Source organism: Leptodactylus fuscus, chromosome 2 (assembly GCF_031893055.1).
Source record: "Leptodactylus fuscus isolate aLepFus1 chromosome 2, aLepFus1.hap2, whole genome shotgun sequence".
NCBI classification, from domain to species: Eukaryota; Metazoa; Chordata; class Amphibia; order Anura; family Leptodactylidae; genus Leptodactylus; species Leptodactylus fuscus.
The window spans coordinates 221156870-221172198 of record NC_134266.1 but is presented as its reverse complement, the minus strand read 5'-3'; the positions used below and the strand labels follow the sequence as shown (position 1 = coordinate 221172198).

At 43.5% G+C, this 15329-nt stretch overlaps 1 protein-coding gene across 1 annotated transcript; it reads left to right on the top strand.

Moving 5' to 3' along the window:
- Positions 1-6949: 6949 nt before the first annotated feature.
- LOC142193852 (retinol dehydrogenase 7-like) lies at positions 6950-14818 on the top strand. Its single transcript, XM_075262864.1, has 4 exons — positions 6950-7273; positions 9029-9287; positions 10975-11138; positions 14601-14818. The coding sequence occupies exons 1-4, from the start codon at positions 6961-6963 to the stop codon at positions 14816-14818; spliced, it is 954 nt and encodes a 317-aa protein (XP_075118965.1). The 5' UTR covers positions 6950-6960.
- The last annotated feature ends 511 nt before the right edge of the window (positions 14819-15329 follow it).

Sequence of the window (15329 nt, the reverse complement as noted above, 5' to 3'; positions counted from 1 at the left end):
TCCTATACAAAATTACATTACACAGGACTGCTTTACATGAAGGAGTTACTTGTGTTGGACCTGCCTACTTGTATTTACTCTGCCTACTTGCACTGAGCCTCACCATACAATGGTCCCAAACTGTCCCTGCTCATGTGAGTGAGACCTGTATGTTGTCCTGACACTGAGCCATATCTTTCATATTTCTACCTCTGCATGAATACTGCAATCCATTAAAGTCCAGTTTCCGTTCCAAAACTTAAGGGCAACTGGTGGGTCCTTGCTTCTGAATAAAAAACACTACACAAAACTACCAATACTGCTAGGGCATAGTATTTAGATAGCCAGACAGCCTGGTGGTGACCCCACAAAGTGACCAAGGATGGAACACATGGCCACAACTCTGCACCAAACAGCTAATTTGCAAATACATACCTCCCAACCGTCCCGATTTCCGCGGGACAGTCCCGATTTGGGTGACAGGTCCCGCGGTCCCGGTTGGAGGGAGGTATGTCCCGATTTCAACTCAGATCTGCGTCCAGAGGACGCAGATCTGAGTTGAACACACATGCGGCTGAAGGAAGGAGCTGACACAGGTCAGCTCCTCGCTTCGCCGCTGCCCGCCTCTCTCCCTGACACACGCGGCTGAAGCTGCTCGCGTGCTCGCTTCGCCGCTGCGTCTCTCTCTCGCTGACACATGCGGCTGAAGCGAGGAGCTGACCTGTGTCAGCTCCTCGCTTCGCTGCTGCCGCTGGCTCCTGGCTTGTAGACGCGATGTACACGAGCACGCGAGCAGCTTCAGCCGCGTGTGTCAGGGAGAGAGGCGGGCAGCGGCGAAGGGAGGAGCTGACCTGTGTCAGCTCCTTCCTTCAGCCGCATGTGTCAGCGAGAGAGGCGGCGAGGGAGCGGAGGAGAAGGTAAGTTTAATGTGGAGGTGGAACGTGAATCTGGGGGCAGATGAAGGAGAGGACGGCATGACATTGGGGCAGAGATGGGGGACATGAATCTGGGGGCAGAGATGGAGAGGACATGAATCTGAGGGCAGAGATGGGGGACATGAATCTGGGGGCAGAGATGGAGAGGACATGAATTTGGGGGCAGAGATGGAGGGACATGAATCTGGGGGCAGAGATGGAGGGACATGAATCTGGGGGCAGAGATGTGGGGACATGAATCTGGGGGCAGAGATGGAGAGGACATGAATCTGGGGGCAGAGATGGAGGGACATGAATCTGGGGGCAGAGATGGGGGACATGAATCTGGGGGCAGAGATGTGGGGACATGAATCTGGGGGCAGAGATGGAGGGGACATGAATCTGGGGGCAGAGATGGAGGGACATGAATCTGGGGGCAGAGATGTGGGACATGAATCTGGGGGCAGAGATGGAGGGGACATGAATCTGGGGGCAGAGATGGAGGGACATGAATCTGGGGGCAGAGCTGGAAGAGGGACATGAAACTGGGGGCAGATGAAGGGTGTATATGAAACTGGGGAGAGATAGAGGGGGGACATATAATTTACGGGTGACTGTAGTAGGATTATACTGTGTGCGGGCACATGAAAAATTAACGAGTGGGCGGAGTCAACACAAAAGTGGGTGGGGCTAACGCGCGCCGCACATTTTGTCCCTCTTTCGCTTCTTCAAAAGTTGGGAGGTATGCAAATATGCTAAAATGTAATCTTGGCCCTGTTGCAGTCTTCGGGTGCATGCACACTACGTAACGCCGGGCGTGTATGAGAGCCGTACACGCCGGCGTTACAGCAGGGCTGCCGAACACTTCCCATTCACTTCAATGGGAGCGCTCGTAAACGCCGCTGTTACGAGCGCTCCCATTGAAGTGAATGGGAAGTGTTCGGCAGCCCTGCTGTAACGCCGGCGTGTACGGCTCTCATACACGCCCGGCGTTACTCAGTGTGCATGCACCCTTCCACTGATCCCCTATCCCTTCCTCCCAGTAGGGCCTGGCAGTAAGTATCCCTTTCAGCATTATGCCACATGCTCTGCTCAGTCTTCTCTTCCTGTGATAGAGCTTCCCACTAGCTCCTGTGTTTTATAGACTCTTCCCTTATAATTTTTTAATGCTATACCATGGTTGGTATGCTCTATGCTATGTTAAACAGTTTTATGCCGGGGCCCCACTTTGTGGAAACGCAGCTTTTTTTTTGTTGCAGATTTTGTTGCATTTTTTTGAGCCAAATCCAGGAGTGGATTGAGCAGAAGGGAGAAGTATAAGAACTTCCTATTCCTTCCCATTCCTTTTGTAGACATTCCTAGCTTTGGCTCAAAAAACCACACCAAAATCTGCAACAAAAAAAAAAAAAAAAAGCTGCATTTCCACAACGTAGGGCCTCAACCTAATGGGTGAACAATTGCTATTTGCTTAACTGGTACCCACATGTCCTTTTTTTGTACTTTGTCTTTATGTATCTGACTTTCTGTCTCATTGCTAGTTATTATTTACATTGACCCACCTAGTATATATAGCTCATTGTATTAAATGCTGTGAAAATTCAATAAAAATTGATATTTTTTTTTTTTTTAAAAAGCACATGACTATGAATTTCAGCATTATGCTAACAGCCATAAAATTTTTTTTTTTTTTTTACAAAAAGTCTGCTTTACTGGAATAGTAACTTGCGCTACTCATAATTGCAAATAAAAACTGCATGCAGCACCATGTAAACACAGCGTAATTAGCAGCGATCCTATATAGCTCCTCAGCCTTTATGATTACATCTGGGTTTGACTTCAATACTGCATTGACAGAACCTGAATGTGTCTCTATCCTGATCCAGGACGTTTCATTCATGACTACACAGCAACGTCTAGAAAAATGACAGCAAGATTTTATACTGAGGGCGTAACAAGAAACCAAAGGGCCCTATAGGAAACCTCGAAAACATGAAGAGGGTTGGATTTTCTGATCTTAACAAATACCTTCAGGGCAAATACCTTGAGCACAGCTTTAAGAAACAACAGCAGATAAAGCCAGACTTTGGTGGCAACGTACGAAGAAAGAAGCTTAAGGAGGTAAGAAGTAGTAATCCTTACTAAGACAAGAAATAACTTTGTGAAAGTAAAGAACGATTTCCCTTACTCCTTCTTCTAGGAATCTTTTATTGTCAAAAATATTGAAAGTGAAAAGACAAACAAACCTAAAGGGGAAATCCATCATCCATTTTCCAAGTATTCTTTATGATGTTTTGTTCGTGTAATGAGTCAGCCTGCGCTGCAGTGCGGGTCTGTACAGCCTCTGTGCACGGCCATACAATTTATCAGACTTCTAAGATATTCTTTACGATGATCTTTCTGTACATATAGGGTCACAGTTACCAAGCTACTTGCACTTTTTTAATGTATATAATGCCTTTTTGTTGTCTTTGCTCTGCCCTTTATTTATGAAGCATTTCCCCCCCTTTCTTTTCCCGATATTATTCCGCCCTCTCCACTCTACTATGCCCCATAGTGGCCCCCTGCACACATTATTATGCCCCACAGTGGCCCCTACACACAGTATTATGCCTCATAGTGGCCCCTGCACACAGTACTATCCCCATAGTGGCCCCTGCACACAGTACTATCCCCATAGTGGCCCCTGCACACAGTAGTATGTACCATAGTGGCCCCTGCACAAAGTATTATGCCCACTGTGGACACCTATGAACAATTATTATACTCTGGGGTCTTTTCAGACCCCAGAGTATAATAATCAGAGACCTGGAGAAGGATACAAACATAAAAACCCACTGTTACTTACCTATCTCCCGCTCCCCTGCAGTCTTCGGTGGTGTCAGCCTTCTTTAATGACGTACTCACGTCACATGACCCGGGATGCAGACAAATAGGCCCGGAGCGTGGAAAGGCAAGTAACACGTTTATTATGTTCCTTTACCTTTCCGGTGCCTCCAATCATTATACTTGGGTAGTGCTTGTGGGGCCCGCAGTGTCACTTACCGATCCCGACCCCTGCCAGGATCCCTAAGTAAATAGGGCCCATTACCGGCTGGCATAACTCCAGCCGGTAACGGCTTATTAAAAAAAAGAAAAAAAAAGGCAGGGGTAGCGGCTGTCGCCAGGCCCCTAATGTCCCGGGCCCTGTGGCAGCCGATACCCCTGCTACCCCGGTAGTTACACCACTGGTTGCGTAAATGTAGCTTTTTTTTTGTTGCAGATTTTGTTGCGTTTTTTTCAGCCAAAGCCAGGTGTGGATTGAGCAGAAGGTAAAGTATAAGGACTTCCTACGGTATGTATTTCCCATTGTTTGTTGTAGCCATTCTTGACTTTGGCTCAAAAAATGCAACGTAATCTGCAACAATAAAAGCTGCATTTGCGCAACGTGGGGTGTTAACCTAAAGAAAGAAGTTTGTCGGAATCAGCTGCAGATTCTGCTGCAATCTCTGCCTCTTATTTAAAACAATGTGAAGAGATTTGGGGTGGAATGTACTGCAGATTCGCAGGCGGAATCCGACCCACAATCCATTGCAAATTCCTACATGTGAACAAACCCTGAGCCTCCATATCATACATGCACCTCTACGGCAACTCCATTACATGAGACACTGTATCATGGCCAATGCAGTATTAGTCTGCATTGTGGCCATGTTAGGCTATATTGACAAAACAGCATTAAATTCAATGACTGGGGCTATTCACATGACCATTATTTTGGCAGTCTGTTGTATGTATGAAGGATCAATAAAAATGGGTGCCCCTTGGGTACAAGATGGCCACTTCTTGCATTTCGTTCACCTGAATGTAGCCTTTTTTCCGGGAGCCGTTTGTTCCGGGTCCTGGAAAAAAGTAGGAACATGCTCATTCATAGATTGTAAGCCCTTGAGGGTAGGGCCCTCTACCCCACTGTGCCAGTCGGTCACTGTTAGTATTATATCTACCTGTATATTTTGTGTATTGTATGTAACCCCCAAATGTAAAGCACCATGGAATTAATGGTGCTATATAAATGAACAATAATAATAATAATAATATTTCTTCAGGCCAATTCGCCTCATGATTCGGCCTGAAGTTACTCCCACCTCCCGACTAGGCCCATTCATTGGGCCTAATTTGGAGCAGAGTGCGCGACTGGATGCAGGTGCAGTTCACCGGCTTTCAGTTGTGGCTACTGTTTTTTTGGTCCCCAACCTGAGGCGGCCTCCGCCTCATGTTCCGGACCAAAAAACTCTGGGTGAATTTACCTTAAAAAACCTAAAATTCCTCTTTCACAGAATAAGCCTCATCACCATCATGGTAGTACTGTAGTGGACTCCTCTGCTAAGAAGACAGTGTTACTGTCACTTTAAGGCTTTGTTCAGACTTAGCATAGCGACAGTTTTTTTGGCATATACTGGGGGCATGAACCAAATATTGGGCTTGCTTGTTCAGAGCTTCCACACCCTTCAATGTATTCAGGCATTTAAAAAACAATTTTTACAAAGAAGTTAATGTTGTTGTCTTCTCTCCTTTCCCCTACTTTTTATGAAGCAGTTCTTGTCTAACAAGACATACTAGTTCCCACAGCTTTGACTGTCACATTGTAGAAATTCCATGTCCACCTTTATTCTCTTGCCTAGTAACATGTTGTGTACAGGTTTCCACAGCCTCTTCTCCTTGTACTGTTCTCTGGCAAACTTGAAAGTTCTATTTTTATTTTAGTCACTTTAAAAAAAAAAAAAAAAAAAAAAAAAACTGAGACCCCATGTTGTGGAAAAGCAGCTTTTTTAGTGATTTTTATTTTTTTTTTTGAGCCAAAGTCAAGAATGGCTACAGAAGAAATAGAAAATATATATAGGTATCTTCTTATACTTCTCCCTTCTGCTCAATCCACTCCTGGCTCTGGCTCAAAAAACTGGAGCAAAATCTGCAACATAAAAAGCTGCTTTTCTGTAATGTGGGGCCTCAGCCTAGCTTTGTCTACCTTTTGATATACACTACAGGGCAAATTTAAAGGGGCTCTATCATTGGGAACTATTGTGATTTTGAACTAATCACATCCTTGCATAGGCTTTAGAACGGCTATTCCACATCTACCTTTTGTATGTAGATTGCCTCAGTGGTTTCTGAATAAGTCCGTCTTTATTCATATGCTAATGACGCTGTGTTCACAACAGCGTTCGGGTCTCCGTTATGAGGTTTCCATCTTCTGCATGCAGAAGACGGAAAGCTGTCAGACCAAGTCCAGCCGTGAGTGCCGGTGAGCGTGTTGTGCTCTCGAAACCGGTGAAACCGTTTGTTTTAAACCGGACTCAAAGTCCTGCATGTCCGACTTTGTGTCCAGTTAAAAAAAACTGTTTTCACAAAACGCTCACCGGCACTCACGGCCGCACAGTTTCCAAACCCATTTTGCCTTTATTCGGCAGGGCCAAAATCCAAATCTCAACCGCAAATTTTGACAAATTCTGGCCCGACGAAAAAGGAATATTTTCCATCTTTCATTCATTTCAGTGTGAGTTCTCAGGCGGAATTCACCTGAAAAAACGAGCAGAATGCTTATTTTTTTCCACTAGCGGGGAAGGCAGATTCCGCCTAAAATTCAGCGTCAAATTCCTACATGTGAAACACCCTCTTAGACAGGAGTAAACGCACGCTCATTTTTGCATAATACATGTGTAAAGAATACACGTGTGAAAATCAGACTCCCATTGACTTCAATGACATTTTTTACACGTGTAAAAAATGTCATTGAAGTGGGAGTCTGGTTGTCACACGTGTATTCTTTACACATGTGTTATGCAAAAATAAGCGTGCGTTTACTCCGTGTGCACAGGCCCTTATAGATACCACATGGTAAGTGGGGCCCCATTACATATTTAGCATTGAGGCCCAGAAGCTACATTTTACGCCTTTGATTCTGAAACTCTGTTCATGGTACTATTGGTTATACTATTGCTATTACAGAATACATAGGTATGGAAGAGATATGGATGTTAACGTTTTATGTCTGTTTTGTCTGTTTCAGTGACATAGTATTATTGGATCCATTATGTGTCTCCTTCTGCTTGTGGTGTTGGGTTTGATATTCCTATACAGACGATACAGACAAGGTCTGATCCTGGAGAACCTCACAGGAAAATACGTCTTCATCACTGGATGTGATTCTGGATTTGGAAATCTACTTGCGAGAAACCTAGACAATCGCGGAATTAATGTTTTGGCTGCTTGTCTGACAGAGAGGGGGGCTGAAAACCTAAAGAAAGAGACATCAAGCAGAGTCCATACAGTGATTTTGGATGTTACCAGCACCCAGAGCGTTTGTGCTGCTGTCAAGTGGGCATCTGCAATTGTTGGAGACAAAGGTTAGACTAAGTAATCTTCTTCAGTACAGTATAATTACTTAAAGGGATTGTCTCCTAAAAGATATTGGTGGCACTGCATATAATGGTTGTCCTTGTGGCCACCCTAAGGCTGAATTCACACTGCGTTTTTTGGTCCTGATTTTTGACGCGGAATCCAGCTCAAAAAAACGCCTCCCATTGATTTCAATGGGTTCCTTTTTCCGCGAACGACCTGCCCCTTCTTGCCATGGAATCAGCCGTGGGCATCCACGGCACGACATTCCCTGCCGACTAGGCCCATCCATTTGGGTCTAATTCGGAGTGGTATGCTGCGACTGAATGCCAGAAAACTCCATGTGCACTGCATCGGCATCCAGACGCAGTTAGCCGCGGGAGAGGATTTTTGGAGCGGATTTTGCGTGTCAAAATCCGCTCAAAAAACCCCCGTGTGAACCCAGCCTAACAAAGGCAAGTAGAGTGCTGGCCTAGCTTTGTTGCCACTTCTTTCTATTGGTGGTGAAATGTCAGAGGTCAAATCCTTCATCACATGGACATTGGTGGTATATCTTAGCACTATTCCTATAATATTAAGAAACTTTAAGACAGTATCTTGCATTTTGCACTGCACATTGCGCTCATATGTTGCTATAAGTATTTCCGTTTGTTGTGCTTCTGTGTCAGTAGCATTGCAAGACTATGATGGGGTTTGTTTTTTTTCTGATGTCTCTCCATTTTTCTCCACTGACTATTCAATATTCAAAATTTCAAAAAATGCCATACAAAATACATGTAAAACAAGCAATTGGAAATAATTTATAATACATGTAATATATTGTACAAAATCCCCAATGCCCTCAGCTATACAAAGGTTAGAAATGTAGTAAGTGAAGTTCTGGAAGTGTTTTTTTAACTGTTAAACATTGCTGCGGCCACACGTTGCAGTAAAGTGTTGCATTTGTTTGCACCTAAGCCAAATGTGGCTTCAAGAGGAATGGAAACCGTACAGGAAGCACCTTTGACCTGATTTCACATAGCACCCTGTGATTTTAGGGAATCTGGATTGTACAACTGATCTTGGGGTCTCCATGAGCAGTATTGATATGGGAAACTGCAATACACAAAGGTTTTCCAAAAATGGCATTTTCTGAAATAAGAGATTGCACTGTAAAATGGGAGAAAAAAGAAATGGGGAATGCAATGGGGAAAATGTGTTAACCCGTCAGTTTTCTGGTGTAGATGGATACAAATGAGGGCTTCTTTGGAATATGGACCTTTTTTTGCTTCCAAAAATGCATCACATTGCTCCTTCTGCTTTTTATGAAATTGGTTGAGACTAGAGATGAGCGAGTACTATTCGAAACAGCAGTTTCGAATAGCACGCACCTATAGCAATGAATGGAGCCGGCCGGCACACAGATGGGGCTGGCGTTCTGCCGCTTAACCCCCTGCGTCCATTCATTCTTATGAGTGCGTGCTATTCGAATATGCCGTTTCGAATAATACTCGCTCATCTCTAGTTGAAACCTGTACCAAGAAAATGGTATTGTTTACATTCCAAGAGCCACGCTGCTCAATCACCTTAGAAACTTTAGTGGCGAATGTCGGTACTGCAGTGCAGTCTTGGGTCTATGCGATAACACTGCTAGATAGGCCATCAATACGAGAAACCAGATAGCGCTTTCAAAAATTCAGGTGCATGGTACGCCATATATGGATTTGATTAAGATGTACAGAACGTATGTATACTGTAGCTAAAATCTTATTTTCTTTCTGCAGGACTCTGGGGCATAGTAAACAATGCAGGAATTAGCCTTCCATGTAGCCCTACCGAATGGATGACAAAAGAGGATTTCTTTAAAACTATAAATGTAAACCTGCTGGGAGTTGTTGATGTGACAATCCACTTCTTACCCTTGATCCGGAAAGCTCGAGGACGAGTGGTTAATGTAGCCAGTATAGCAGGAAGAATGACTATAAGCCCTGGCGGATACTGCTTGTCTAAGTATGGCGTAGAATCCTTTTCAGACTGTCTGAGGTCAGTATGAGTTACAGTGCCATCAAACATCTTAGTATCCTCATATTCCTTTTAATGTTAAAGGACCTTTCCCCAGTTTACATTATTTAATAGGTGTTTCTCCACTGATTCCGGCACAGTAGGTTTTCTTTCTCTAGCCCCTACTGTTCTTGGGCAGGTGGTGTGAGGGTGTGAACCTAGAGGGCGCTGTAGAGTGACCAAAAACAGGGTTAAAAAGGGACCCTGACCACACGCATACCTGAGAAAGGGGCTCAACTCCAGATGGAGTGCACACAGCGGGAGAGCGCTGGTGACCTGCAGGTGTACTGTGGACCAGTTAGAGACACACAGGCGGTCTGTCCCAAGAAGGCTGGATTCCAGAAGGAGCCCAACTCCAGAGAGGGAGTGTTGCTGGTGACCTGCAGGAGCAGGTGGACTGGGCCAGTAGGAGACAGATAGGAGGTCTGTCCCAAGAGGACTGGATTCCATAAAGGACTTTGAGCCAGACTGGTGAGAAGAAACCTCAGAGTATCTTGCCCCAATAGATTAGTCAGTTGCTCAGACACCAAGGCAAAAGCCACACATTGCAGAAAAGCTGCAATATTTTATTACAGATTTTATTGCAATTTTTTTTAGCCAAAGCCAGAAGTGACTTCAAATGGAATGGGGGTATAAGAGAAGCTTTTTCTTTACTCAATCCATTCCTTTCTTTGGCTTAAAGGGGCTCTATCAGCAAAATCATGCTGCTAGAGCCCCACATATGCGTGCATAGCCTTTAAAAAGGCTATTCAGGCACTGTAAAAGTTAAATTAAACTACCCCGCCGTTTTAAAATAATAACTTAAAAAAGAATGTTCTCTACTTATGGAACGTGCACCCTGGGCGGGCATTCAGGGTGCGCCGTCTTCTTCTTCCCCGCCTCTTCTTCCTCTGACGTCTTCGGGTCCCGTCCTCCTCCGGCGCTTGCTCGCGGACACTGGTAAAAAAAAATAGCCCGGGCGCATGCGCAGTAGCACACGGCTTCTACTACGGCTACTGCGCATGCGCCCGGGCTATTTTTTTTTTATCAGTGTCCGCGAGCAAGCGCCGGAGAAGGACGGGACCCGAAGACGTCAGAGGAAGAAGAGGCGGGGAAGAAGATGAAGACACACCCAGATGCCCGCCCACAGTGCACGATCCGTAAGTAGAGAACATTCTTTTTTAAGTTATTATTTTAAAACGGGGGGGTAGTTTAATATAACATTACCGATGCCTGAATAGCCTTTTTAAAGGCTATGCACGCATATGTGGGGCTCTATCAGCATGATTTTGCTGATAGAGCCCCTTTAAGAATCCACAGTAAAATTGGTAATAAAAACCGCAACTTTTCCACAACCTGTAGCTATAGGCAAAATGGCAGGATGTTTTAATACAATGTGTATGTTATAAGTTGCTTAAGTTTGCATTTAGGATGCAAACAAAAAAATTAAAAAACAATGTAAAGGGGGTCTGACACCTACTACAATAGAGCCATTCATGCCAGAATTATACAATAGACATCTACTGTGTAGCGGTCATACAGATCAGCTTCCATTTACTTGAACTTGAATCTATTAGTTAAATAGTGACTATCTTCCATTGTTGCTATCCTAGTGGTGTCTGGCATTAAGCAGTCCTGCAATTGATAAAAAAGGTTAATTTTTTTCCATGGTTATCTGTATACTTTACAGACGTGAAATGAAGCCATTTGGGGTGAAGGTATGCATTATTGAACCTGGCGTTTTTGATACACAAATCACATGCGTAGAATTGCTTAAAAAAGGTATGAAAACCAGCTGGGACAACTCTTCAGAGGAAGTCAGAAAAAGCTATGGAGAGAAATATTATCAACAGAGTGAGTATTTTATATCTTTAATGGAAATCTATCATAAAGAATTCAACAACCGCAAACATCGCACTGCAGTGTAATGCTGATGGCAATCACTCTACACATGCCTCCGATCCCCAAGACTACAAAGACCAAAAATACAGTAAAAAGATAAAAAGCAAAAACATAAGTAATCACTTAATTTCAGATCTCGTCTCTCACTTAGGGGGCTTATATGGCCTGGGATCTAAGACCTCAGCATATACAGGTTAATTCAAACATAGTAGTGAACCCGTAGACATATAAAATCAAATGAACTGCCTCTTATGGCAAGCACTGAACCTATATACCTCTACAGCAGGGGTGCCCAATACGTCGATTGCGTTCTACCGGTCGATCGCAAAGGATGTATGGGTCGATCGAAGGATGCAGCCAGGGATCCCCGGTGTCTGCTTGTTCACAGTACAGGCTGAGAGTCGACTCTCAGCCTGCGCTGTGAACAAGCACTCCGGACACTTGCAGGCCGGGCAGCAGCAGCTCTGGGGGATGATGTGCTCCCCGCTCTTAGGGATGGAGGGAGCCGGGGTGCTGCTTGTTCACAGCACAGGCTGAGAGTCATCTCCGGACACTGGCGGCCGCAGATAACTCTCAGCCTGCGCTGTGAACAAGCAGACACCTGGGATCCCTGGGCGGCCACAGAATGCCACTTGTGCCTCCTGCTCTCACGCTCCACCCGACCCCGCCCACAGACACGTCCCGTCCCGCCCACAGGCCCACCCACAAGAAGTGGGTAGTAGATCTTTTGCCTTGGTCAGTTAATAAAGTAGCTCACATGCTGAAAAAGTGTGAGCACCCCTGCTCTACAGCTCTCCTTTCTAATCTATAAGATCATAGTCCTTTCCAGAAGTTAACAGAAGAGTCCGTGTTGTGGCATGTCTTGTAGCAACTGCTTTGGAATATGCTTTTCCTTTTCCAAACTATAATTTCCTGATTTGGAATATGACCTTGCACTCTTGTATCAGACAGAAACAAAGCCAAAAGAAAGCTAGAATTGACATGGGAAAAACATGAAAACTGGAAATGTCCAGATTTGGACATTCCTGCTCCTAACTGGTGAAGTCAGGCAAGACAGGCCATTGTCACTGTACTAATGGGTCTTAATGCGCTGACTAAGGCTAGGTTCACACTAGTGCTTGCTCTGTATTCAGGGTTTCTGTCACCAAACCTGCTAAAAAAAATGCAAGCAGGACTTTTCTCTCTGCATGTTTTGGGTGGAAACCCAGTGGACCCCAATATAGTCTTTGGAATCCACAGGTTTCTGCAGGTAACCGTTTTTTAAGCGGGTTAGCTTTCCGTTTTTGGGGACCCCATGCGGACCCAAAGAACAGAAAGCTGAATGTGAGTGTGAATAGTTATGACAGCCACTGGCTTATAGTGTCTGGTGGTATAAATATTAGCCATAACAATTATCTAAATCTAAGTAAATGTATATAAATGTGTTATCTAAATATATGCAAACATAGATTTGGTTTGTAAGAGTTTCAAGCAGAATAAGAGGAACATTCCCAGGAAGAAATCAAAGACAGAATTTTGCCTTTATGATTTATAAGGGAAAGAGGGGGCACAAAATGCTACCCAATATTATTATAGCACATTGGAGAGGAGCAGAACTGTAAGTTCTAGGCAAGTGAAGATATTGATATCTAATATTGTCCTGCAGCTGAGGCATTAGATGATATACAAGTAAGAATAGGAGAGCACTAGTGCTACAGTCTGCTGAATTTTACAGCATATATTAATAACAAGCAAAACTTCATAAAAAGTAAAATCAATGTACATTGCGGGAAACTGAAGGAGTGAAGCGAAGGATGAGGTGGGAGATGTATGCATGCCTGACCACTTTAGTGAAGGCCTACTGTATTTAAGTACTTTTATATGTGTTCCTGGGAAAGGTGGGAGGTAATCATTTTTAAAAAATTTTTACTTTAAAAAAAAAAAAGTTTTTCGTGTATTCAGGGGGTCTGATCAATAATGCAATGCAATGCACTATAATACTAATGCATTGCAAATTGTCATCATTTATATGGGTGAGATGCCGGTTGTAGGGTCCAAAGTGAAGCCTGTAGTTAGGTTAGAGAGACTAGTGTCAGCTCATTATAGATGGCGCAAAGTTGCAAAAGCCTAGCAGCAATATAGCGTATATACTCGAGTATAAGCCGAATTTTAAGCACAGTTTTGTGCTGAAAAAGCCCCCCTCGGCTTATACTGAAGTCAAGCCCCCCCCCCAAAAAATTATTATTATTATTTTTTTTTTTTGGAGGGGGGGTCTATGACCAGCCACAATAATAATGTATAAAATGTCCCATAAAATAGTGGGGGGAAAAAGCTAAAAATATAATAAGATAAATAAAATAAATAAAAGTTCTAAATCCCTCCTTTCCCTAGAATACATATAAAAGTAGAAAATGACTGTGACACACATACACATGAAATATCCCTGTGTCTGAAAGTGCCCGGTCTACTGAGTATAGGATCTGCAGTGCTCCTCCTTTGTCAGGAAGGGAGCACTGCAGATACCCTATATTCAGCCAGGCTGAATTCCACGTGGGGGAAAAAAAAAAACCAGTCCTCAAGCTCAAGGCAGACAACCAAAACACCCCCTCCCCTTTCCCAGCAACTACTGCACCAAACCAAACCACTGCAAAAACCATTTTAATTTTTGAAATTTTCCAGTAGCTGCTGCATTTCCCCTCTAGGCTTATACTCGAGTCAATACGTTTTCCCAGTTTTTTGTGGTAAAATTAGGGGAGTCGGCTTATATTCGGGTCGGCTTATACTCGAGTATATACGGTAATATTTATAGAAGAAGAGAACTGACAGTCCACACAATCTCTTATGGTAATGCATAATGTGTCTGCAAATGGGTTGTTTATATGCTAATAGGAAATTGAAGATTTCCCTTTGTTACGGAGGTGGAGATCGGGAGAGTAGGGAAATAAGAGGTAAGGCAACCATTTTAACAGAGTCCATACCTACCGTATCAAAACTATTTAAAAGGGAAGTCTGGTCAGGCACCCCTTTTAACATGAAGCAGAGGAGGAGATCTATGACGTCTATATTGATTTCATCATGTAAATGATAATCCACAGTAATCCTAATCCAACAAAAAATAGATTTTTATTCCTCAATGTGCAATATTTAGGAGACCAGTTATGTTACGAGTCAAAGTGCTGCTTATAGATGTAAATGACTGATCTATTAGACAGGTCCTAACAGTATAGAAGTGGGAAACTACTATTGTGCATCTTTTTAAGAAACAAGAAAAATGTAGTTGTATTGCACAGAGGCGCAAGTCATCTATATAATAACTATGTGATGGCTTTGAAAACTGAAAGTGGCATTTAATAAACTTCATATGAGAGAGAATAAACAGATAAACTATGGCTTTTGTCTTTGATCTAAGCCTGTCTTTTTATATTTTCCATTTAGGTTTGGACTTTCTTGATAATGTGCCAGCAATGTGTAACAAAAACCTGTCTCTGGTGACAGACTGCATGGAGCATGCTCTGACTGCTGTGCACCCCTGGACACGTTACTCTGCAGGATGGGATGCCAAACTCATCTACTTGCCTCTTTCCTATTTACCGACAGTGGTCACAGACTATATATTAACTATTAAATCTCCTAGACCAGCAGGTGCTATTTGATAATTCTGCTAAAATCTCAGTGGCTTAATAGTCGACTATATTCTGAGGTCATTTTAACCCCTTAAGGACCAGGCCTAAAAGTACCTTAAGGGCCAGGCCTCCTTTTTCAAAACTGAAATGTGTCTAGAGATGAGCGAGTACTGTTCGGATCAGCTGATCCGAACAGCACGCTCCATAGAAATGAATGGATGCACCTGGTACTTCCACTTTGACGGCGGACGGCCGCTTAACCCCCCGCGTGCCGGCTACGTCCATTCATTTCTATGCGAGCGTGCTGTTCGGATCGTCTGATCCGAACAGTACTCGCTCATCTCTAAATGTGTCCATTTATAAAACAATAACTTTGAGATGCTTTAACTTCAAGTTAATTTGAAAACATTTTTTTCATGACACATTGTACTTCATGTTAGTCAGAAACGTTGATCAATATTTTTATATTTATTTATAAAAAAAATAGGTCATTTGGAAAAAAAATCACAATTTCCGAAATGTGAAATGCACTGCTTACCAT

Coding starts and splice junctions, on each gene's coding strand:
- LOC142193852 (XM_075262864.1), top strand. CDS start 6,961: ATGTGTCTCCTTCTGCTTGTGGTGTTGGGTTTGATATTCCTATACAGA. Junction 9,288..10,974: donor TCCTTTTCAGACTGTCTGAG/GTCAGTATGAGT, acceptor TATACTTTACAG/ACGTGAAATGAAGCCATTTG. Junction 11,139..14,600: donor AGAGAAATATTATCAACAGA/GTGAGTATTTTA, acceptor TTTTCCATTTAG/GTTTGGACTTTCTTGATAAT.